The sequence below is a fragment of the Drosophila novamexicana genome, unplaced genomic scaffold, assembly GCF_003285875.2.
Source record: "Drosophila novamexicana strain 15010-1031.04,08,12 unplaced genomic scaffold, DnovRS2.1 tig00000193-arrow-pilon, whole genome shotgun sequence".
Lineage (NCBI taxonomy): Eukaryota > Metazoa > Arthropoda > Insecta > Diptera > Drosophilidae > Drosophila > Drosophila novamexicana.
In genome coordinates, this window is record NW_020824787.1 from 936,769 (window position 1) to 963,563 (window position 26,795).

Below are 26,795 nucleotides of genomic sequence, written 5' to 3' on the forward strand. Positions count from 1 at the left end.
AGAATTGATAAGATAATTCTACCTGGACCTAGGTTCTATCTTAACCTAGTAAAGTCTGCATAGGTCCAGATAGCTTCTCCCCATTCTAACTAAGGCAAGTTTGTCCATGGGCTTTGTCATGTACTCACATTTGGTTGCCATAAAAACTTCACAAAGATCGGACTGTAAACATCGAAGTTATAAGAGGTCATTTTTCATAGGATGGGTCTAATGGAAGAAAGAAGCACAGCAGAAAGAAGATAGAAGAGTGCGCAGCTCGCGATATAAGTGTTTGTGTGCTTTTTTTTGTTTAGTACAGGGTATTTGCTAGTCGGCCACTCTTGTTGCTGCTGTTGTTCTTGTTCTTGTTATTTCAGTCGATTCTCATTTGGAGCAGGTCGCCTTGGATTGCGTTTTGTTTGTCAGTAGACTCCGGCTCTGGCTCTGGCTATTCGGCATTCGGTTACCGATACCAAGTTCCAGCGGGCCATTGGCCATTCGCCGGCGTTCAATGCCTGATTTGATGTCTAAATAAACTTGCTGGCGATGATGGCAAACAAATGCAGCGCTTGGTCCAATCGTGTGTGTGTGTTGTTCTTATGTTTGTTGTTGTTGCCACAATCCACGACTTTCCGACACCTCGGCCGGGGATGGGCCAGGCGGCGAGTTGCCATATGGAAAGGGTCTTTGTGAGCGGCCGCTTATCAGTTAACCTGTAGTTTACCTGTGCTGCATACCTGCAGTGTACATATGTTTATTTGTATTTCTATCGATATCGACTGTTGATTGACTTTGGTTTTTTGTGTTGTTGTTTGTTATCAGGCAGCGTTGCTCATTTTGAGTGTGATAAATACGCTGGACGTTATCTATCATTGGTAATTGGGCAGTTTAGCCCACAAAACAAGTGTCGACTGTGGCCTACAAATGCAGCGTTAACATTTCGCTGTTGTGCGATCGCATTTCAAATTTCAACGAAATTTCTTATTTTTCACTGTTTACAACAACAGCAATACCAGCAACAGCAACAAAAATGTAAACACAGTGGCGTGTGCAACAACAATTTGGTTGCAGCACCCAACATGTTCGAACGCGAACATGTTAAGCAGTAAGATCGAACAACTGCGCATGTTAACTTAACAGCATGCTTGTACGCGAGTTTTTATTCTGTTTTCAATAAAGCAATGTATTGTTATTGTTATTGATGATAACTATTTGCACTTTAGCTCTCTAAAAATAGAGCAATACGAATCGTCCAACTTTTTTGTTAAATAATTTATTATATTAAAGGCGTAAGATAAGAATAAGGAATGAAGGAATGTGAATGTAGATAGCTTTCTTTATACGAATACATGGAAATATTTTTGCGTTTTTTTGAATAAACAAATAAATAACCAAAGAAATTATATTCCCCCAAGCTGTGATAAGCTTCAAATGCTATCCCAAATAACTGATTTTATATATCAATTTTTAATTTTGTTTTTATTATTTTTCCAATATAAAATATGCTTTATGTATGGTATAAATACACAAATAACAGCTGTTGTCAACAATATCAAATAAAATAAATTGTGTTTTATCCTTATCAATCCTCTGCGGCATATTTCCCATGCACTGATAAGAGATTTTGAATTAAACCGATTTGCTGCTGTTAAATGCTTACGCTGTTGTTGCGCTGCAGTCGTTTCGTTAAGTTTCGTCAAACGTTGCGGCTGCAAGCAGCGCTCCAAAGCATGCTAACTAACAGCAGCTGTATGGCATGCGACGGAATTGCATGCTTTAACATTTAACAGCAGTCTAACAGTTTAGTCTTTGACGAAGTTTAACGGCAAGCGGACGTGCAGAGCGGTTGAACACACGTGTAGTAGGAAAAAACGCGCGAGTTTTGTGAAATTTACCGTTGCGAATTGTGTGCGAAAATAAAATTGCGAAAAAAGTGCAGAAAAGGCGTAAATTGTTGAAACAGCAGCAACAATAACAGCAAACCAGTGTGAAGTGTAAAGAATAATAACGGTTAATAAAACAAAAGTTAATGAAATGCGGCAAAATGAGTGAACAGCAACAATTCAATTTATAAACGAAATCCCATCAAACAGCAGTTTACCGTTAGCCTAGGCCAATCATAATCGGAGCCAACGCCAAGAGCCAAAACACACGCAAAAGCCCACAGAAAAGAAACATAAATAAACACAGCACCATGGAGGACGAACTGCGTTGTCCCACCTGCAAGCAGCTGTATGCGAATCCCGTGCTGCTGCCCTGCTTCCACGCCCTCTGCCTGGGCTGCGCCCTGGACATACAGACGCCCTACACGCCGGGCGCGCCGCTCACTGCCGCTGCCGCTGCCGCTGCGGCTGCTGCTGCGGCGGCCAATGGTGCAGGCGTTGCCAATGGGGCTGGCGTTGCCACAGCTGGACTACATGCGCCTGGCAATGGGCAAGCGGTTGGCCCGGTTGGCGGCAACGGAGCAGCCGGACCGGGGCCGGGCACACGGCACAGCTCGCACAGCTCGGCGGCAAGCACCGCCAGCTCGGCGACAGGCAGCGAGAGCGTCACCTCGGACCAGGATCAGTCCGACAAGGTGAGCATCTTCAGTGAGGCCGACTCGGGCGTTGTCTGCTGCTCGAACACATCCCGGCCGGTGTCCTATGCCGGCACCGGGCAGCTGCAGGGCCTGCTGCAGGGCAGTGTTGTGGCGCCACCTGGCGCCGCCTACTGCCTCACCTGTCCGCTGTGCAGGAAGCTGGTGTTCTTCGACGAGGGCGGCGTGCGCAATTTGCCCACCTATCGCGCCATGGAGGCCATTGTCGATCGCTTCTGTGCCCGCGAGGCGCTGCGCTGTCAAATGTGCGAAACAGACCCGAAGGTCGCCTCGCTGATCTGCGAACAGTGCGAGATACGCTATTGCGATCAGTGCCGGGAGCTGTGCCATCCGGCACGTGGCCCCCTCGCCAAGCACACGCTGGTGAAGCCACGCGGCGCCGCCCAGCAGCGCGAGTCCGTGTGCGGCGAGCACGAGGAGACCCTCTCCCAGTACTGTCTCAACTGCAAGATGCCCGCCTGCGGCCAGTGCATCGGGGAGCAGCGGCATCAGGCGCACGAGGTGCAGTCCATCAATGTCACATGCAAGGCACAAAAGGTAGGTGACTCGCCTGAAGCCCAGCCACGGCAGGTTTATCTTATCAGAATTGTTCTCTTCAAGTGAAACGATTAATTCATTTATAGGATACAGTGAAAACTCTCTTGGACGGACGGCGATTGTCGGGTAGTTGTTGTCCGCCGCAGAGTAGTGCCCGCCTAAAAGAGGGGCGTTTGGCATGCCTTGATTCATAACAGTTTGAAAAAGTGTCCGCTCAAGAAGGGGTGTCCTTATAATAGGGGTGTCCGTTATTAGATCTTTTCACTGTATCTAGAATCACATTATTGGATCTATAAACATCTTCAGAATCTAAAATTTCTTATATTCTATTATAGATCTATAGAAAAACCCATCTCTAGAACTTCTTATATCCTATCATAGACCTATACACAACCCCTTCTATTGAATTTCTTTGATTCTATCATAGATCTATGGATATGTACATATATAAAACCCGATCCTCAATCGATTCACTTAGCTGTGCAACTCGTTTTATTATCCGCCTCCGTCATTTGAGGTCTCAATAATTTCCATGCCAGTTTGCAGTTATCTGAACTATCTCAGTAAACTGACCTCTTGCATAAATAGACTGTTAAATATTGACTATAAAAAAAAAGGAAAATAATATAATACTGACAATTATAGACAATTATTATAGTCGGTCAGTCGGAAATTTGAAGTTCCTGAAAAGAGAGTTGTCCAATAATGAGAATTGGAATTTGAATGTCATGAGTGGCAATTTTTACTTTGAGATATACTTTTTTTTATTGTTTATTCTATTGAATCGATACTATTTTTATTTGTGTTGAAATTCTTCAAAATTTGAAGTCTGAAATATTCTTAGAAACCTAAGCGTACTCTTTCCGAGGGACTACTGTACTTGAGTATTACTTTTTGAGTGCCTTGCAACTTTTATTCACGTTTAGATATTTTTTTTTAATATTTTCATTTTTAAAACGGTTTTGGTTCTAGAATTTATTAAAAAAAAATAGATTCAAGCTTTGCAAGTAAAAAACCTAATAATAAAGTCTCAAAGTGACGGAATTGAAAAAATATTGGCTAAAATTAACAAATAAAAAATGTACTCTAACGGGAATTTTTATTAAATAATTCCAAAAAAAAGTTGACAAGTAAAATAGTTAAACAACTTTCCAATTACTTAGGAACTCTTTTCGATTGAGGAACTTAATTAATAATTCAACAATTTACTAAATTAATATTTTCCTTATTAATGTTTTACTAGTCAAGAATTTTTATATCTATATAAATATGTTTTGAGTCGAGAAAAATAGTAAGCAAAAATAATTATCACGAAAGAGCTCAAGAAGAATTTTTCAAAAATTTATTCAAGAACTCACGAGTTTTCAGATTTCGCTGTCAAAAAGCAAAAGCGATTTTTTGAAGTTCCCTTTTATTTTTTTTGTATTAAAATGCTTGTCGTGCTCCATTTCGTATTGTCAACATGTTGTTTTTTATAGGCAGCCTGCACTGTGGCCAAGTAGCTGTGAATTATTTAACCATTTTTCGCTTTCATTTCTATAGCTGCATTTTGCTATTCATAGCCCGTGCTACCTGTACTCTTGTCTCTGCCGCTATCCTCTTGACCTGACGCGTCGTTTCTTTTGCTTTTGTGCTCGGCTGCTGCAATTTGTCACTTTTCGCACTTGGCTTGTCCTTTTCATAGTCGACCTGTCGTCCTGTCGTCCTGTTTTGGCTGCTCGTCTGTCGCAATAGAACGCGACACTTGAAACTGGCGACATATTAAAATTGTTTGCCGTTGACATTTCACTGATACGTCTGAGGCACCTGAGGAATTTCAGTAATTGTGCACCTACTGCAGTCGCGAGCACAGAAACAACAGCAAATATAATCAAAATTAAATTCCAGTTGCGCTCGAGCTGAACCTTAAAGCGGGCGTTTTGTTTACAGCCCAACTCAAAAAACCTAACGCTAAATTAGCGTGCCAAAGTTCTTAGATTGCGACACTTGGCAACCCCAGAACAAATAAGTCCAGGAACACACCAAATGTGCTGGTCTGCGGGGGGCGTGGCAGGGGGCAGTCGGAGCTGGTTATGAGGTGTGGGCGCTTTGGTTGGGGAGGGCAAAAACAAATTTTGCATGAAAAATGTGCGAGGCGCATAGACGGACAGACAAAGGACCATAAATTTTCAGTGCCAGACAAAAGAAGGAAAAATTATGAAAATTATGAGAGTCGAATATTTGATACACTTGCGAAAATGGGTTCAGATATGTAAAAAGAAATTTTGAAGAGAGAGATTTATTGAACTCTTATTTAAGATAAAGAAATTATATATTGTAAATAAAGAAGGGATTGATTTTGTTCTAATTAAAGCACATAAAATGCTGCACCTGAAGCCGGCTAAAAAGCCAAACATTTTTATAAAAATGCAAGGGTTATACATTTTACTTATATGTACTACGTTTAATACAAAACCTGCTCATAATATTTGCAACAATTTATATAAAAATGTCAAAATGGAGATAAAGGGACAAAATGCTGTCTCATTTTTTAAAGCAAAAACATTTTTGATTAAAAACTCAAATTTTGACTTATATCTTATATCTTACCTTATATTCTCTGCTATCTAATACATCCTAGTGCTATGCTTCGTTTTTTAAAGCTTAAACATTTTTAATCAAAAAGGCACTTTCATATCTTATCTTATATCCTCTGATATAGAATATGTCCCTTTGCTATCCCGAAGATTGACCATATACAAATTCCTCATGGCCTCTAAAGAACTTTACCCTGTTCATCTTTCATGCCATATTCGTAGCATCCTCTCGATTAGGGTATCACAGGGAAGTAGTAAAGGAAAAAGCTCGGTTAGCTGTTGGCCAGGATGTGCTCGTTTGCGTTTATTTGCTATACCGAATTGCTTTTGCCTTTTGCCCAACACGTGTAAACGAATAATTATTCGAACATGGATTGCTCCCAAAAATATATGTATATATATGTTCATATATTATTTTGTGCGCTTGGCACGCTTTTTGGCTGTTAGTTTTTTGCGCAGCATACTTAACCTTGACTTGGACATGTTTTTGATTTTGAGCTTGAGATTCATTCGCGCCCTGGCCTTGATCTTGCCTGCCGAGGGTCTGGCCATTTTTGACCTGGGTCCTGGCTTCTTTTTGTTTAAGTTTCTTACACTTCTCGCCTTGCGTGGCATGGATTTGCGTTTATTGCAAGAGTCGTGAATTTTTAAAAACGATATATAATCCCATAATGTCTCATAGGAGGCATCACATATTTCCCTCTCGGATGTGCTCTTGTGCAGCTCCTTCCCTGACTCTGAGCTATCCAAGAAGCCCAGATTGGAATATGCCATATTGTTCCAGTTGTAGGGCTCCAGCAGATCATAGTTCTTGGGCAGCGGCAACAGCGTGTACCAGCCCGGCTTGGTCTGCTGTATGTAGCCAAACTTGCACAGTTCCCGGAAATTCTCCCTCAGCTCAGTCTCCTGATCCATCATCGCATCGAACTGCAAGCCCCTGAAATGCGATATCGCACAGACCAGCTCCCGCTCGTTCACTGGACGCCCGAAACCCTGCAGAGTATCCAGAATAATGTCCACCGGTTGCAATTCCATTTCCCTTGTACTGTATGTTTTTGTGAAAATTTTGGAGACCTCGACGCTTTAAAGAATATTGAACATTAATTAGCTTGAACTAATTTTTTAAGCCCAGCTGCGGCAAGAATGAAACATCAAAGCTTACTGCGAGAGAAATGCAACTAATTTTAATATCTCTATGAAACTGTTTCTCCTGAATGACTGAGATTAAATGAATGACTGATTGACTGAGTCTGACTGCCTGATTGACTGGCAAATTTGCATTCACCGTGCGTATTGTAAAATAAGATTTGTACTTTCTCTCCACAAATAGTTGATTATCCCATTCCACTAAAAAAAACGTCATAGAATGCCAGTAAACTGTTATGTTATAAGATTCTGATATTACAGAAAACTTAAACAGTTATTCATTCATTGATGTTACATTGATATGGCTTACATTGATAGCTCATATATCTCGATGAAAAGATGCATAACCAAGGCATTTCCGCTCGTATTTCTGGCTGAGTCAGTTGCATCCCGAGCAGCTGATGTCCGCCAGAGATGTTTATCATCTCTCCTCCCTCAGCTGAAGTCGAATTTCGTGCAAAACAATGGCCAAAATATCAACATCAAATCTGTGGCAAACGCAGCTGAGTCAAAAAGGAGGAAAGAAAAAAGGCAGCTGCACATGGGCCATGCTTTTGTCAAGGTGTTGCTGCTGTTGCCCCAGCACCTACCCCCTATGCTTGCCCCTGCCCCTAGTGCACTGATGACACACAGGCGATCGAACAACGCATGCCTCAATCAACTTTTAGGCCCGGCCCGCACACAATGTGTGCTGATAAGATAAGCGTTGCGCGCGGGTGCGCGGGCACGAGCTGAATCAGAGCCAGGCCAAGACTCATTAGCCAGCACTCTCTCTCTCTCTTTCTCTCTCTCTCTCTCTCTTTGCCGTCTGCCGTCTAACATTTTACCTTTCAACACTTGGTTTTTGCACAGTTTTTTTTCTCTCCGTTGTCGCTGTGCCATTTTTCACACCTAAGCCCGCGAGGCTGGGTTAGACACGCTGATAGCTACCTGCTACAGGTAAGCATTTGATGGTAGTTCTCAGTTGCATATACTCCAAATATTGTTTGGGCTCTTTCGCCCGTCATCGCGTACTTTCCCACTTGTTAACCATTTCTAGCGAACAAATCATTAATTTTGAGTTTATTATGCGCTGTTCGTGTACTTGTTATCCTTGGCATCCTTGTTATCTACCTCCCAGCCCCTGTCACCGACTGTTCCCATTTCTGTGCTGAATTTATGACGCCATCAGGAGTGCAATTTTTAGTTCTCGAACATTTCTCAAACATTTCGCAACATGTTTTGTGTTATTAACCACCACCAGCACCAGCTCCGCGCAGCTGTCCCTTCAGTGTCCCAACCCCCTTGCATGCCTCTTCTGTTCCTCGATTTGTGCCATTTACCATGGTTGCATTTGTTCCAGTTAACATGGTCGCATTTGTTTTAAACCCCACCAGCCCCTAGCATTGCTTTACGTTGGCATTTTCTAACATAAATATTTAGTCATGCTATGTATTTGGGAGCTCTTGTAGATACAACTGGGACTCTTTCGTTTTGATATTTTGTGATTCCGTAAATTTAGTTCTTTATATAAAAAAGATCTCTTTGGACAAAGAGATAAGGAACATATTTCTTTTGGTCTTATCCTGGAATTCTAAACTATTTTTTAGTAAGCCAAACCAGATACCAAAAAAAACAAATCAGAATTTAAAAACTATATGACAAAGTGCGGTTAGAACCAGAACATTCTTCTTGTTGGTGGATGCTCAACCGAACCGAACAGTTACAGTTATTGCTGTTACTGTAACTTTTACTTTTACTGTTACAGCAACTGCTACTGTTACTGTTACAGTTATTGCTATTAATGTTATTGCTGAAATGTTACTTCTATAGTAACTGTTCGCGTGTCTAAGCTTGTTGTGGCTGTTAATTTAAATGCCTTTGTCATTTTTACAGAAACTGCTCACTTTTACTATTACTGTGACTGTTATTGCTAACTTTACGATTACAGTTGCTGTTAAAAGTGTGCTCTCCTAATAGTCGACATTACTGCCCGCTCGCTCGGACCTTATGTTATAGTCTAATCAATTACCATTACCTTATCTGGTCACATCTCCGACAATACGACGAATGCGTGCCAATTAAAATGTTTACGAGTATGCATCACTGTCAGGCCACAGCACACTGTGCCGGCCACTGGACAAACACGAGGCCCTGGGGAATGCTGCACTGGAATGCTCCAAAGGGTCTGCTGACTGGTCAGCTCCTGCTGGGAGTACATTAGAGACTGTCGCTACACACAAACACACATGCACACGTGACGCCAAGTAGATAATGCATATGTCTGGATATATTTTTGGCAGCATAAACTGCCACTTAGCTGCTTTTGTACAAGTTTTGCGTTTGCACTTTGACATAAAATAAGAGAATTATTCGTGGAACTGTTCCAGGGCCCAGTTGACGCCCATGCAAAGCGGGCCAAATGAAAGTTCTGAGTTGAGGAAAAATTGCCTGAAAATTATGCACCTGGGAAAAGCGCTTCAAATGGCAGCAAACAATGCCAAAGGCAGGTAAATTATAGCGCGGCATTTTCGTGAGCACTTTGCCAGGTTGTTTGGGGTTGGGTCCTTAGTTTATTATTTGTGAACAAGCAAATGTTGAAATTTCTCGTGACAAAATAATTTCCACACAGCGAAAGTCGGCAAACAAATGGCAAAAAGCGAGCAATTTTATTTGAATTAAGCACAGCTCAAGCACACACACACACCCTCACACACACACACCCCGAACCTCCAGGCCCTTGAGCATATCCTTGTTGTTTTTGCTCTTTGTGCCGCTATTTGAAAGGGATTTTCATTGTGACGCAATTTTCGTTGGCTGCTTTTTGTTTAATTTTCATTTTATTGCACGGTTTTTTTGAAATATATTTTTTTTGTATCCTATGAAAGGGTGACTAAGACAGAGTGTATTGAACTTTTCTTAAATTATGAACTTAATATGCGAAAAATATCAGATTATTTTCAGCTTAATTTTAAAGAGAGGCATATAACCTCGTAAGACTTCTAAAATATACATATATTAAATAAAGTAATCATCTTTTTTAATATATAATTAATATATAAAAATACATTATTTTTAACCTAATGTTAAAAAGCAGCAGCAAAGCAAGTTCATAAGATTAATAAAATATAAATATATTGAATGATATAATATAATTTATTTAATATATCAAGATGTTTAAGGTAAATATTAATATGAATCTATTTATGTATCTTTGATTGGGCTCATTTAAAAATAAGTAGTTCTTATCTTTTTTTATTTTTTAAACGTCTTTGAAAAACGTCTTTTTTTTGACAATTATTCCCTGCTTGATTTATGGAACATATAGCAAAAGGTTTTGTTTGAAGCTTTATTGGGGAATATTTTACTGTTAGTTTTACTAGTTTCTTTACTTATCATTTTTATGGCTCTGATAAATCTTAACGTAGAATTGAAGCCTTTCCTTTAGGTTGTGCTCTAAGTTATTATTAATTAAAGTACAGGGTATTCGCTAGTAGAGCACTTTCTGATTTAAGTAACGCTTATGCAAAAGGCGGTAAATAAACTACCATAGACACACACACATCCGTACACGCTCATAACTCGAACTCTAATTCTAGCTCTTTCTCTTTCCCTTTATCTTTCGCCCTCTCTTTTCACCATTCCCTTATTTCCCACTCCCCGCAGAGGGAGTCCCGGCCTAATGCTCTGCTGTCAGCAATTAAGTCGATATGCTTTTTGCCTTCTTCCATTTGCCATTTGCTTACATGCGTTATCCTCTCGTGGTGTGTGTGCGTGTGTGTGTTTGTGTGTATTTAAGTGTGGATATACGTGGGTGTGTGCCTGTGTTTGTGGGTGTGTTTTGAAGCGCCTTTCATTTTGGGCATTGACTTTGGGCTTTTGGTACTTTAATTCCCACTCCGGTTCGTCCGGTCCCCCACCTCCCCCTCCGGCTGTATCTAGGCAGTTAATTAGCGCTGCGCTGAATTTGTTTATTAATTATGTAATTCATTTTTCTGCGTAATTATATTGGGACCTGCCGCCACACATAAAAGTGAATACATACTGTAATTGGGCCGTAATTAGCCAAGTGTTGGCCTAAAATGCAGGAAGTCTAACTCCAAAGGCGGAAGTCCTTTAGGCCAGGTGCCGAGCTATCAAGAAATAAATGCGCAAATACATTAGAATTAGACTTGGATGCGGCGAAAAGTTAAATGGGAAGTTATGGTAAGATAAAAAAGAAATATGGATAAAAGAAATTCCATCTGAGCTGTAAATGAGCGGGCGAATCTTTGAAGGCTTTTAGATGGGGCGAGTTTAAGATAAATTAGCTCAGACTTCTTAAAAAATCTGGAAGAAAATGAAGTGGAATCTAAAAATATACATCTCTCGCATTTGCTTCGATTAGTTTAGTTCAACTCAACAAGAAATTCAAATTTATTTTCGACAATTATTTAAGAAATTAGCCAAGTGTTTTATTATTTATTATTATTATTATTATTATTATTTTATATAGCACGAAATGTTCTCAAATAGTTTTGCAAAACTATTTGTTACTTTATACAACACTATATACTATATACTCTATAAAATTTTTAGCTAATATTCTTACCCTTTCATCTTTGCAAAACATGCTCATTTGGGGCTACTTCATAAAATTGCTTGTTTATGGTCTTACACTGTAATATCCTTAGCATAATTTGCATACCTTTAAAACTTGAATAAAGCCGAAAACGCATTAATAAATCAAATATTGAATCTTGTGCGTTTGTATATGTTAATTCTATAAGCAATGAGCGATTATAATTATCGATAAATATCGATTGGCTATAAGCTGTATTGCTATAAATATATATGTATGAAAATACCCAAGTTTGTTGAAAGAACTATGGAGTAGCTCAATATTCTATTTATAAGAGTAAGAGAATTTTTTTTCAACTGAATTTTCAGTATATATTTTAGTTAATTTAAACCTTGTTTGTGCCCAAGTAACCTTTGCTGTTGCCTTGTTTTCAGCAGATACCATTATCTTTCCCCCACAATAAGCACATTCCGCAGCTTTTCACAATCTGAATGAATTTGAACGCTTCTTGTTTTCCTATCTGTAATTTTATTTTGTTTTCACTCGTTTCAGTTGCCGCTCTGTAATTTCCATTATCGTTTCAAACTTCACTTTCACGCCTGTTGGGAACGGCTTCTAATTATTTCCGCCATAAATGTCAAATCAGCTGCGGGTGGGCGCTGTGGGCGTGCCCAAGTGTTGTTTTATGATTTTGTATTTTTTCGCATGCTTATCTAGGAATTAGTTTTTTGTGCGCCTAAGTGCAAAATTATATTTTGTCGGCTAAGAACTGGCAAATGCTTTTTGCGCTTTTCTCGCTTTTCCTTTTCGCAGTTGTTGTTGCTATAATTTATGCGCGTTTTGCATGTTTCAAGGCAATTGTCAAGGTTTTTTGCACCCGTAAGTAGGGAAAATTATAAATGTTTTGTGCCATAATTACTTTTGTTGAAGCGCCCCGCGTGCCCCGCGGCCAGCAGCAGCTCCCCAAAAAAATAGGCAAGAAAAATTGCGCCCAAAATTGTTTCGTTTGCTGTTCATTTGAAAAGTTGGCAAAGTTGCGTTTTTTGTTTGTCAATTGTTTTTCTGGCGTTTTAAATGCACTGCAAGTTTTAATTGTCTGGGCCGGGCAGCCGGACGACCCTGCAGCCCCTATTATTGATTTAATTTAATTAGTTTTCGTTGCCCAACTGCCCGCTGCTGACCATATTCATTGATTGCCCAGTTTTGTTTGCTGTCTGGCATTTTAGTTTATAATTTTTTTTGGTTTTGTTTTGATTTCTGTTGAAAATTTTATGACCATTTCCCTACCAGCTCATGCGATGAGGGCTCTGCATTTGACCCAGCCCAGTGAACCCAACGAAAGTTATTAAAATTTTATTGCCACTTGTAGTTTGTGTTTGTGTATTGTTTGTGTGAAATTTTTAAAACAGTTTTTATTGTTTTTCTTTCTCAATTGCATTGTGCCTGCTGAGAGAGGGAGGGCTTGTCAAATGGAAAATGCAATTCTTGTGTACTTTCTGAAAGCCAGCCACGAGTAAATCTATGTGAAATAATGCTTACAGTTTCTGTCGGTTTATTTAGTTCGTTATTTTATTGTCATCAATTGAAATTTACGGGCTTTCAAATTGTTTAACTTAGCTTGTTCTTGTTCTTAATGGGAATTTATTATATATAATTCTGCTTTCAATAAGTACGCTTCAAGATTTTTATTGAACAGTTATTTAGGACATTGTTTTTATGTTTATATGGTTTAGTTCCCATTTAGAAATATTAAATATTTTAAGTACTGCCCATTATTTACTTAGGTCATGCACTATAAATCGTTTAAATATTACAATTAAATGGTTTTACTAATGCTTACTTTTGTTATGTTTTGAATTAATATATTCACTGATTAGTTTATGCTCATAAATTAATTCATTTGAATTAATTGATTGGACACATTTTAAATAATTATAATTTATTTATTTAGTACTTAAGAATCTGCATGCCATTTAATATACAATTTTTTGCCAATATAATTGTTTAGGCAATTTACATATTTAATTTAATTTAATTTAATACATTTATTTTTTCCGCTCACTTAATATTCGTTTTTTTCATCGTCTGACAAATCACAGAATTAAAATTTAATTCTAACATTTTATGCAAATGCTGGTTGTTTGTTTTCGATTTTGTTTTTTCTAATGAGGGATTTACAACAAAATACCGTAAAATAATAAAATAAAATATATATTTCAAATGCCTAACAAAATAGTATGCATGGCACAAAGAGCGCAATGCCAACACTTTGCGCGATGGCGGCATTATTTATTTATTTGTCATTTAAAAAAGCAATAAATAAATGCAAAACAAAAAAAAAATATATAAAATAAACTCAGGCATGTGTGCTAAACGCTTTGCAATTTGCTTGCATTTATTTATTTACGTATATTTTTCTTTTATTTTATTTGCATGCATTTAAAAGCATTTACTGCAGCTCACGCGGCATTTGCATAAATTAAATGCAGCAGCATTTGGTTTAAGCGTTTGTTGCTTTTTTAAATTTTTTTTTCGACTTTATTTATAGAGCAGGTCGAGCTTGCAATATGTTGCCACTTTGTTGTTTATTGGCGCGATATAGAAAATTATTGTTAGTTTCAAACTGTTTGCACAATTAATGAGAATGTCATAAACACATGCCAGATGATAAATAAAATTGAGTTAAGTACCTAGAAACATGTGCCATGTACCAGAGTGCTCGACTAGGCAGATACCACAGAAGCCGGCTTATTGCCTAAACATGTGTCGAATTTTTGCCAATATAACTTAAAATAAACGCCCATAAAGAACTTAATCTATGCACATGATAGTGTGTGGTTGTTTGAGCAGACCGGAAGTTAGAAATTGGGATGTATAAACTATTTATTATTATATATTTTAAAGCTATACATAAAGTTGGATTATAGATAGTTCAAATTTGATCTTGAATATATATTGGAGATGTCGGAGACATTTCATAACAAAATACGAGAATATAGTAAAGAATTTGTTTTAATATTCTGAATTCGATATTAAAAACCAACTATATATTTGTGTGTAATCATGTTTGGCTTGCCTTCTTGTTGAAAAAGCACACTTATTTTGTAATTACCGTCAAATAGCAATGCACAAGAAGCATTGTAATTGCATTTAAAGACATTTAAGCTAGCAAATGAGCGTTTTGTTCAATCTATAGCGAATCAATCAACAAATGGCAGCCAGCATAAGAAATCAGAAAAGCCGCGAGCTAACAGAAAAAAATGACAATCAACAGAAAGCACAGACAAGGAACAGACACAACCAAACCGAGTGATAAGAAAATGTTGTGTGTGGTTGTGTAATTGCTGCCTGATAACATTTGACTTGCAAAAAAACGCGGCGGTGTATATCAAACGTAAGCGACCTTCTTGACTTGACTAATTTCTATACACTATTCCAATTAAAATAGTTCAAAGAGAGCATATAGATTTTTGAGACACACAGATTACGGGCCATGTGCAGCCTTGAATCACAACACGACCTCAATCGTTGTAAATCTCTGCCCTGTTATAAGCCATTCACACCTGACCAATGACTATCCTGCAACGATAGACATCTCTCGCGTGTCCAGCAAAGAAATTTAAAACGTCAACGAGCCCGTTGACAGTTGCCGCTGTGCAGGACATTAAAAAATCCGCCGCTCCGCTGTGCTGACATGCTACATGAATATACATACAAAACAAACCAAAAAAAAAAAAAGAAACGAGAGCAGATATATTTAAAAATTGTGGGCATGTTGCAGTTGAAAGACACCTTACAACTGCGACAACATTGGCAGCTGTTGCTGTTCTTGCCTCGTGCCACGTTGTTAACGCCACATGTGACATGCTGGCTGCTGGCGCTGGCCTGCACCCGGCTCAATGCAACCGCAGTGTGGGGTGACTTTTTATGTGGTGGCTAATTAAAAAATGAACCAAAAAAAAGAAAACAAAAAAAGCGAAGGGCTTTTATTGTCCGGCACGCACATGAAAGTCATTGAGAGCGCCGCGCGCGTCAAACGTTTAACAGTCATAAAAATCTGCCACCCCCTTGGCCACCCTCATGATTGAGGCGCGCTCGGGCTTGCCCTTAAATTAAATGCTAAAAGTCATTAAACGCATTTAGAGAAGTCGCCGATAAGTGCACGTAAATTTCATTAACAATTTTTCATTGCACAAATTTCCATTGAATTTTCATTAAAGTTTCACTTGATTATTTACCATGTGCGGGTTTTTCATGTGCTCTGTTCCGTTCAGTTCATTTAGTCAAAAAATTTGCATATTCATGTAAATTAAAAACTTCCGATAAATGTTTTTGACGCCCCAGCACGAACAAATTTGTATACATTTATATATATATATAGCTATATAGGTATATATCTGTATATTCTTGGGCAATGTTGATTTTCAGCACTTTATTTATACGCATAATTAAAAACAATTTGATTCCCGTTCGTGTAAATTATTTCGAAAATTATTTCCATTAATTTGCAATACCGGAGCTGTGCAATTTTATTGTTAAATCAGTTGTAAATTTGTTAATGTTTTTTGATTTTTATGCCCGACAGCCAGACTTTATGTCTGAATGCGTTTATAATGCGGCAATCGCGTTCAGTTCTCTAATTGACTTTAAAATACGCAAATGCACTGCCTGCTGATTTATTTCCGAATTTTGAATACAGTTGTTGCAGCAAAAATGTGTCTCTTTTTGCTCTGTTAAGTTTTAAAAGGAATTTAAAAATTGCAATTCAGACCGTTTTTGGTTGTTACAAAATTCAAAATTTGCCAGAATTTGACAGCAAATGTGTTTACATGTTAACCAAATGAATAGTTGATCTATATATACGATTCTAGTAGCCGCATGTCATATCAATATCGATTTTTGTCGATTGCTTGGAAACGACTATTGATCTAATATTGATGCTGATCAAGAATATATATACTTTATGGGTTGGGAGATGTTTCCTTCTTCCAGACAATTTACTCTTTCTAACTGTTTTCAATCCTTGCACAACATTTTCGTTAGTTTTCGTATTAACAATATCAATTTATGGACTTAAATGGGCTAAAATGTGCTTTACTTAGGTTGCCTAGCAAATTGATAAAAAGTACTTGGCAGCTTTTAATATCCAATTTATATTACTATTTCGTAGTAGCTTTCGTACCTTTCATTTGCTTTAAAGATCTCACAATAAGCTGTGTAATTTATGTACACTATTCGTGTTTCTTATCTATGTATATTAAATTGAAATTTCGTATCTTGATTAAATGCCCTATTAAAGCTTCATACTCCAAAGTATACTATTACCGGCAATTAGGTATATTATAACTGAGCCTAAGCTGTTGCACACTGCGAAACAAGCGTCTAATCAGACCATCAAATTGTTGTTTCTGTCTTAAATTATCTCAAAATAAATCAAATTGTTATTGCATTCTGTATTGAAGGCTATTCAATTATTAACGCATTGCTTTCAACCTAAGCTAGAGAGCCCCAAAACCGAACCCAGCTCGGCCAGGTCTGCTGGTCAACCCGATGTCCGGGAACTGTCAACAAAACGCTGACAACTGACAAGCCGCAAAAGCAACGCCCGAGGCTAAAACCGGAGCGCAGCTAACCAAAGCCAAAGCCGTAGCACTTCAAGCGCTGACCACAGCGCATGCCAGGAGCATGAACAGGATGTGAAAGAAGAAGGAGTAGTGGCAATGCCAGGACCTGTTCGCTGTTCACCTGTGCAGGCCGGCATGGGGCAGCAGGCACTTTGAATAGTTCATGAAGTTGTCACTTAGTTGTAGTGGTTCTTGTTGTTGTGGCTGAGCGACAAATAACACTACAAGCTGCTGTTGTTTTAGTCAGCCTTTAGCCTGGCCAATTGTGGGCGTGCCTGTGCGAGTGGGTGTTGTGTCCTATCACCTGTCTCTTGTCGGGGACACATATCGATTGATACCTTGATGGACAGCCCGGAGAGCTGCTTAAAATCTCAGACCTTGATAGAAAAAATGAACCCTTTGGCTGTGACGTGTTTTGAATTAATTATCGTTGTTATTGATTGAAATAATTACGGATATCAATTAATTTGAGAGCGCGCATCATTGAACGTGCCTCAGCAATTGAAGTTAGCTTAAATTTGAGTAGATTTCTACGTGATTCTTATCGAGCTCGCAGTCGTTTGTTATAGCTTCTTATGTTCGGTTGTGCATGTCACATTACATGATTCTCACATATTGACAGGGTCGATCCCTTAACTCACCCAACCGAATTGAACCCAACTGAAACGCGCTGCAAATGTGGCATGTTCGTTGACGCTTTATCAATTTAATAGTGTGATTTCTGTTGAAATGCAATAAAATGCACGTTGCTGATAAACATCTGTCAGTCACCCAGTCAGTCAGTCAGTCAGTCAAACACTCAGTTCGTCAATCAGTGCTAAGGACTGAGAAGAAAACAACACATCGTTGAGCTGCATTCTTATATTTTATGTGCTACGTGCTGCATGTAATTGCGCCCTCTGATATGGCTGCGCATTTTGAAGTAGCTGAAAGGGTCTTCTGATTGCGAGCGTTACGATAATAGCTATTGGGTGAAATCCATGGCAGGGCTTGAAGCGGGATTAGGTGCTATTGGTTACACTCTGAAAGTATGTAGAGGTATGTTTACATTTGCGAGCAAATTCATAAATCTTTTCAGCTTCAGATACTACTTATGTTAAAGTAGCAGAAGGAAGTTCGTTCAAAATGTTTTTTCTTGCATCTAGCAAATTAATGGAATACTTTGGTTTATTTGTTTATGTACAGTAGATTTTTTGTACATACTGTAGGTTGACAATTACTTTATGCACTGCATATTTATATGATTGTTTGATTTAGTTGAATAGATTGCATTTATAAAAATTAAACATTGATGCAATCTGTTAAATTACCAGACGAAGTTGCTTTAAATAGTTTTATAATTCTTATAATAAATATTTACCATATAATGCTGGTCTTGGTTATTACTTATTGATGCAACTGGTTTCCATTACTAATTTAGTCCTTTCACATATAATTTGACAACTAAGTTGTACGTACATCCTCTAACAATAGTATAAACTGTTCAATTAGCAGAGGCATTTGTCAGTATTTATCGGTGCTTATACTAAATATTTTGCTATATTGAAAAAGTTTTCTTAAGCTTTCTTAAGCTTGGATAAAAGGAATTTTCAATATTTTTAATTGAAAAACGTTTTTTCGTCCCTTAGCACATCATTTGAGATCTAATTATTAATAAAGTTAATTAATTTCATCAACTTATTTCCTCTCTTTCTCCCTTCTTGTTTCAGGTATGTAAATCGTTATGCACTTCCTTTACTTTGATTGTTGGCACGTAAGTCCCTTACGCCTGCGGCATTTCGGTTTATTTGTTTGCGAAAATGCAAATCAAAGCGTTGAAAATGTATCATAATCAGATTTTCAGCACGAGCACAAAAACTGCTTAAGCCGCCAAACAATGAAAAAATTTGTAATGTTTATTAATTAAATTCTGAACGCAACGAAAGCAGCTTAAAATCACATTTTCCCATAAAAAGTTTCTCGGCCACAAAATGGCGACCTCTTAACTGAAATTGTAGCCGCCGGACATGATGTTGTCAACAAGTGTATGAGACCAGTTTTCACGCTCTCTCTCACTCCCTCACTCGGCCATCTAGTCTGAAGCTTCCCCAGACGGCGACTTGTGAAAATTTTTTAATCAATAAACGCCCGCAGGGCATTGTTGATAAATATTGTGACGTGCCCTTCGCTCTACAGATATGAATTTATATCATTTCATCTGTGCGGCATCTCGTTTTTTTTCTTCTTTTTATGTGTGGAGGCAGGCCGGAATCCATTTTTGGCCATGTCAGGGTCTGTACTTAATGAAGCCATTGATTCAGGTTGACTTTTGTCCGGGGCTGTTTAGCCTTTTGCGACACCTGTCGAACCCTCGACCCTTGAAAGTCAAACAATTTGCTTCTTTTTTTTTTTTTTTTAATTTGTTGACTTTTTAGCCTGCTGTGGGTCAACATTTATTTTTAATTTGTTTGCTTGGCTAACGAAATAATTTAGATTAATAGTCCACCCTTTTTGAGTTATGCTCCGTACGTGGCAGCTAATTAAGCTGCTGCTGCTGTTGCTGCTTTCCAGCAATTTTTTGGCTTGAAAAATGGTTGGCTTTGAACGTTCTCGGCCAGAATTGATTACCAGCGGCAGTCGAACACTTTCCCACCCTTGCCAAATTGCGCCCTCCCCTCGAAAATAGCCCGAGCATTTTGACAGTTTTTCACAGTTTTTCACTGTTTTTATCAGAGTCTGGTCAGGCGCTTAGTACTAGTCCAGGATATTGGACTATGCTGACAGCCAACTGCCCCTTCTGCCGTTGACTTTGTTTTTGCTTTCCTTTTCGCTTTCGTCGTTTATTTCGTGTAATGTGCCAAAATGTAGTAACATTTTTTATTTATGCTGCCCATTTTCCAACAGCCACACAATGAGAAAAAAAAGGTCACTGGGTCGCTGACTTCTGGGGGACATTTTCTTTATTAAATTATTTCGTATTTTTATTCTTTGTTATCGCCGGGCTACTTATTGCTTATCTTTGGGCCATAAACTGAACCGCGACCAAGTGCGAGAGTTTTGCCATTCCAGCTATGGAAGAACTCAAAGATGTCATCGATTTATGTAAAATTTAAGCTGATCCATTTAAAATGTTGAAACTTGTGTGAAACTTGTTAGTTTTGGCTGTTATTTCAAGAAATGCACTTAGAAATTTTAGTTTTATTCCTATTAGAAATTGACTTTATTCTTAAAACTATTAATATCTAAATTACATTTAAATTTCTTTGGTTAATATTTATTAGCTTAGCCAACTGCCCACTTAACTTGCTTACAAGTGAAATGATTAAAAGTGTGATAAATTTTTTAAAGTATAGACCCAACTGTAGATAAAATATATATATAGTTTGTCGATGAACTGTAAACAAGTTATCTTGTAAATTTCTTTATTAAACATTTTATGCATGTGGAACATATTTGACCTTTGCAAGTACACAAATTCCCAGACGAAAAATGGCAAAATTTATTTGAGCGCATAAGAGTCATAAATTTCAATTGGCTGTTGGCAGTGCTCAGAAATGCATATTAAAATAGTTGCGCAGCGTGGAGGGCCAAAGGATCTTTCATCCTGTGCTGCTGTCATTTACCTGCATTACTTTTCCAGCATTCCCCTAGCTGAGGCTATTTTTCATATAAATTTCGATTGCTGGCCATTGCGAGGGCAAGCCACAAAGCAAGCAACAAAGTGCTTTGCCAAACTTATGAGCGCATTTTTGTGTGTGTGGCAGAAGAATGGAAGCGAAAAACAGACGGACAGACAGGCTGAGGCAAGTCGAATGTTTGCTAGGGGTAGGACATTAGGGGTGCCTGCCAAATAGGCAGTCGGAGACGAAACTAGGTCAAGTAAACAATAAAAATCAGCAAGACAGTGCCGAGAGTTGATGAGCTGGCGACTAGGCTGTGAACAAGGCAAGACAAGTGAGCCAGAGAGAGAGAGAGAGAGAGGGTAGAGAGAGGGATGGTAGAGAGAAGGGTAGGGGTAGAGGTAGGGGTAGCAACCCCTAATGGCATAATCTTCACTAATTTAGCGCTCATTAATTTCTAGCGCCGTCCTTTTTGCCGGCCATGTCTAGCGCCAGCCTGATAGAACAAAGCGTAATTGAATTAAAAGTGCCCAGGACCACAAAGGACGAAAAATGAAATCATAAACATCAACATTGATGCTCAGCGTGTGTTGACAATTCTTTTCTTATCTCCCCCTTTTTTTGTGGCTCTGAGAAATGCCTTTGTTTTTGTGTCTTTAATTAAAATTGCATAATCAAGGCGAGGACTCAGATAGTAACAGGATATTTGCTCGTCCTAATCAGCATGTCATTTGTGTAATTTGTTGTTATGGCCCCTCTCTCTCTCTCGCTCTCGCTTTCTCGCTCCCTCCCTCTCTTCCATTCTCTAGTAGCTCTTGCCTAGTTCTATTGTAATTACGCAGAGCCCACAGATCCTTCATGCCAAGTTTCCACTTCTGCTTCTAATGGCTGCCTCATCAGCAACACTCCAATTCGCTTCCCTCCACACCTCCCACACCCCACAAACACACACTTTGGAGGACTTTATCTCTTGTTATGCGCATCCTGTCGAACGCTGCGTCAGCAGTTTTTAATTGAATTGAATGCCACGCGGCTGGTGTTAGATATACCCCATCCCCTCTATAATCTAAGAGGTACTTAAATCATGATCATGTTAGTTATTCGCATTCATTTGCATTTTCTCTCGAAAGTTTTGGCCACAATTGTTCAACTGCAATTTGTTTGGCCAAGCAAAAGTTGCGCGCACATCGAGTCAGCAAAATGCTGCAAAATAGTCCAGGAAGTTCCTTGGCGAGAGTTTTCAAATAGACCACAGAAATAAATGTTTGCCAAGTGTTCAGCAATTGCTGATTATCTATACTATTTTAGGCGCTAAATAAGTTTTTTTTTTGGCTTATAAAAATACAAAACAAATTTTAGTAAAGGTTTTTAATAGAAGTATTCACCTATAAGACTAGTCTTTGGTTGAAACAGAAATCAAGGAAAATTCGTAAATAAGTTCTCAGCGCACATCATAAAAAATAGATGTAAGGGTATTTCTATGTTAAGCACAAAAAGTGTTTATTTTTCATACTTTTCTTAAGCTTTTATTTTCAATTTGTTTTTTTTTTTGTCTGTACTTAAGTAATCCCCATTCGATCTAAAGTTTTCCGCACGTACATAGCTCTTGCATATTACAAATGCCAGCCACATTCTTATCCTTAGCACTCAGTTTCAATTCTCATTCAGTCAACTTTGCTTGCCACACACTCTCTCAATTTCAAATCGTTGCCAAAAAGTTGGCATCTATTCCCAAAACTCTTTTGCATACACACACACGCACACACACCGAAAGTTCATTGACAATGTTTCCAATGGTTGATCTCTCCAAGGGCCAGGGCCAGGGCCAGGACCAGGCGCTCAATGACAACATTTCCTGGTTGTTGATACAAGCGACAACCCCTTTCAGTCGAACAACAAAATGGGTAGACAGTGTGTCCAAAGAGGGCTGGGGGCTGAGGGATGTACGCTGGCATTGTTTTCAAAGTCACATTTAACATTTAACCTTTCATTTTCGAAACAATTGCGTCTGCTTATAAAAAATAGATGTGCGCCACATGAAAACAAACGTCAGGCTCGTCAGCCAGGCAGTCAGTCAAGCTGCGGTCGTGCTTGGAGGCTGTTGAGCAACCCCTAGTCAAGGAGTCGAGTATTCGCTCTTTCAAATTAAAATGTATAAAACAGAGAGCGAGTGCTGAGTTTGAGGCTTGCAAATGCAAATGGAAATGGGCACGGAGGTGCGGCGCATGCCATCCATATTCCCAAAAGCAATAACGATGACAGGACAACCAGCCAGGCAGCCAGCCATCCAGCCAGGACTTGCATGCATTCGTTAAGGGTTGCTTGTTGTGTCTTCCACATGCCATAGCACTTGGGCTCTAACATTTCAATGCATGTGCAAATTTGATTTGAGCTGAAGGCAGGTCACACACAAATATTACGCATACGTCACGTGAGCCGCAGCTGACATATTTTCGAGCCACAGAGCCAGCCAGAAGGAGAGAGCACATTAAGTAGAGTTGAGCTGCATTGGCATGCCTTTGTAGGAACCTGCATATGCACATACCTTTACCCTTCTGCTCTAAGCGGCCCCTTCTACAAACACAACCTCTTCTGGCAATTCTTGCTGTTTGCTGTATTCATTTGCGCTGCCATAAAACTTTGCATACTTTATGGCACTGCCTCTCCCTTTCTCTCTGCCTGTATCTGCGTGCGTGTGACAAGTGCAATAATATCATAAGCTCAACAACAACACGCTGTTGTTTTCTTTTTTTCTGCCTTTGGGACCACACGGAAGCAGCAGCAATGGCAGCCGTCGCATATCCTTTTGCCTGTTTTGTCTCACTTGAGCGTCTGTGTTATGTGATTAAGGATTTAATTCTTGCGGCTCAAGTAAAACCAGTTCTTATGCAGCTTCTTGTTGGGTGTGGGTGTGGGTGTGTGTGCGGTGTGTGGTGTGTGTGGCCGCACAGTCATTAAAGTACACTGCACTTAAGTGCCAGCAGCTGCAAGTGCCTGGGCGAGTGCAGCTCAAAATTCTAGGCCAAAAAGTAATGTGGTTACGCATACGCCCAGTGGGTAAAGCGCCTGTTTGTGTGTCTCTCTATGTGTGTGTGTGTCTCCGTTATTGTGTGTGTGTGTTTGCATTTCAAGCAGTGCACAGCATTTTAATTGAATTTACTAGTGTCACAGTAAATTTGAATGTCATCATCAACGGGAACACAACGCATGCAAAATGTTGCCCAGTCACCTCGACACGGCAAATTGCTTGAGGCAGGCGAGCAGGCGAGCAGGCGAGCAGCAGGCAGCCATCCAGCCACCCCCCTGTCGCCCATTTGTAGCACTTTTAAATTTATTTACTACACTGCTGCAAGTCGTTGTTGTCCTCGAAGTGCGGCACAAAAACCAGCCGAGACGCAGACGACAACATAAATTGCCGGCATACGTGTGTGATGACAACGCGGCGGACATGGGGCTAGACTCTCAGACAGACAGACAGACAGACAGGCAAGTAACTGTTGTAACTACAAAAATAAATAGTGCTCCACTCGATTGTAAAATACCCTGTTCTTTGATTTCAATTAACGTAACAAAGGCAAAGCGCCGCCAGCAGCAATATTCATTCAACTTGTCAAACTGTTTGTATACATATGTATATATTCATATTTCAGTAATATTTCAAAATCATATTTTTATATTTTGAATTAGGTTATAGCTAACTCCTGCACGTTGCATCTTAACCTATATACCCGTTTTGTCGTATGATTATAGGGTATGCAGTCAAAGAGACGTTGACAAATTGATTGCATTCTTTATTTCAACGCAGTCGCTGCAACACATGGCGTATGCGTTATTTTTGTCATGCCATGCCTCCGCCTCCCTCTCTGTCTCTCTCTCTCTATCTCTCACTCGCTCACTCGCTCACTTTCATCATCTATGCGCCTTTCTCTTCATGGAGCCTCTTTTAATGTTGTTAGACTCAGTTGATTGAGTTTTAAGTGTAGTTTAATGCCAATATTGTTGCTCCTGTTGTTGTTTTCTTCTGCTTCTTGCTATTCTAGTTGCTGCCATTTTTCCAATTAAAACTGAAAGTTAAAGTGAAGCGTTCGTTAGGGCCAGGGTTAGGTGTACCCAAGGTAATTGATGGGGTGGCATACGCATATTTGCCTACTGGGCAAATTCGATTTGTGTTTTAGCATAGAACAAACGATACACAATAATAATTCAGTTAAGATTGCGATCACTTTGCACTGACAAAATGGACAAAATACAATTAGATAATACTAAAATTATTTTACTTAAAAATGCAGATTTCAACATTTGGTTCTCAATGAACTTTAATTAATAATAATAATTAATTAATAGTTTTGAATAGAAGTGGATTTCAAGTGTAAAAAATTAATATCTAAAAAAGCTCTGCAAAAAACTTGCCACGGGCAAGGCCGGGTAATACGCGCTAGTATATTATATATCTTTCACTTTAACACGGTGCAAATCACCTTGCCGTTTGTCTTTAAAATGCCATTGGCTTATAGACTAGTCGCTGTTCCTTGAGGGGCCTCCATCTAATTGCCTTGCCATCAACTGTCAAAACTTATTGATTACAGCTTCAACTGTTTTTGACAAATGAATAGAAAATTCCTTTAAAGAAACAAAAAATGCATACAACTGACAAAAACGACCTTTTAATATATCATTAATAATTTATAGGTGAATGAATTTGTATTATATGAAAAAAAAACGGCACAGCATTTTTCGGTTCAATGCACAATTGAAAATCTCTTGTGAAAAACCCTTGAAAAAAAAAAAAAAAAAATTGCGTAGCTAAACTGATGATTAATTCATTATTTATATATGACAAAGGCAGCAGGCAAGCGAAATGAAATTTTAAATAGGCAGCAGAAATGTTGAAGATGTGCGATGTGCCACGCCCACAAATAGCATAACGCGTAAAAAAAAATATTTAAAAAAATCGAAAACCAATTTTTTGTTGTTCGTCCTCGGCCTTGTAAGCATCATCTGTTGAGAGAGCGAGAATGCGTTTCAGCATTGTGCCACCAACAATCGCCCCCTCCCCCCCTCTACCCTCCTTTGCTATATATGTTAATATTATGCAAGCAACAAACGGCAAACACCCGCCCGCCCCAACTTTACTCCCTATAAATATGCATAGGAAATGCCTAAAAGTTAATTACCGTCAACATTCTGAGTGGCAGGCGGCTTGAAGTGGGGATGGCGAGAAAGAGATAGGCTGGGGGGCCTTTTGTGGGAGGGGCATTCGTCGGTGTGGCATGGTCTGTGGGCGTGTTGCCTGGGCGTTTGGATTTTAATTTATGGCAGACAAACTTTTGCCTCGACCAGAGTAAATACTACACAGAGAGTGCAAAAGACGCCACACTCGCTCTATATCTCTTTTACGTTTGTGTAGATGTGGATGTGTATCTGTGCTTGTGTGTGTGTGTGTGTGTGTGTAATGGTAATTTAATATTCATGACCGTGTTAAAATCAATGCTATAGAGTCGGCGGCAGGCGACAGTTAACGCTACTGTTCCTCTCGTCTAGCAATCTTATTAGCAATATTTTATATTAACGACCAAGTGCTAATTTTTAATTGAAATTCTATGCTCTGTGGCTTCAAGTCTTGGGCCTGCTTTCCCTCCCCTTTGACTTTCCCTCTATGGGACAACACAACCCATATCGTGCATGAATCTGCGACAACCCTTTTACATAGGAGGCTGCCAATAATTGCCCACATTAGATTTCAGTTTTTACTTGAAACATGGAAAATTTTCATTAGCCAACATTTGATTTGCATAAAGTGCGGGTCTTCGTTGCTGTAAAAATTTTGAATGCAGAGTAGAATAATACTGGAATAGAATACTGGAAGTAAATATTTGAGATAGGATTCGAATATAAAGACTAAATATTTATGTTTTGCAATTCACAAGCTTTGGAATTTGCAATAAAATAAAAGAGAACTTAAAAGAATATGTATAGCAGCTTTGTTACTATATTAAAAAAATGTTGGTGAATGCTTTAAAAAATGTTGATATTTGTACCTGACACCTTTTCTCTTATTTTACACATTCTGCAAATTATTTACCCATATCTAAGACAAATTTCTAACTATATGTGAACTCCATTCGACGTAAGGAAAATACTAAAAGTATTTTTCAAGCGTTGAAAGAAAAACCGCCCGATCCAAATAAAACTTAA

At 38.9% G+C, this 26,795-nt stretch overlaps 1 protein-coding gene across 1 annotated transcript in view; it reads left to right on the forward strand.

Annotated features, from left to right (window-relative positions):
* Positions 1-2,012: 2,012 nt before the first annotated feature.
* LOC115759277 (E3 ubiquitin-protein ligase TRIM9) overlaps positions 2,013-26,795 on the forward strand; it is a 108,056-nt gene continuing 83,273 nt past the window's right edge. The window contains exon 1 of the mRNA XM_030700178.1: positions 2,013-3,115. Coding sequence (XP_030556038.1) covers positions 2,174-3,115 — 942 coding nt within the window. The 5' untranslated portion in view covers positions 2,013-2,173. The remainder of the gene's footprint in view (positions 3,116-26,795) is intronic.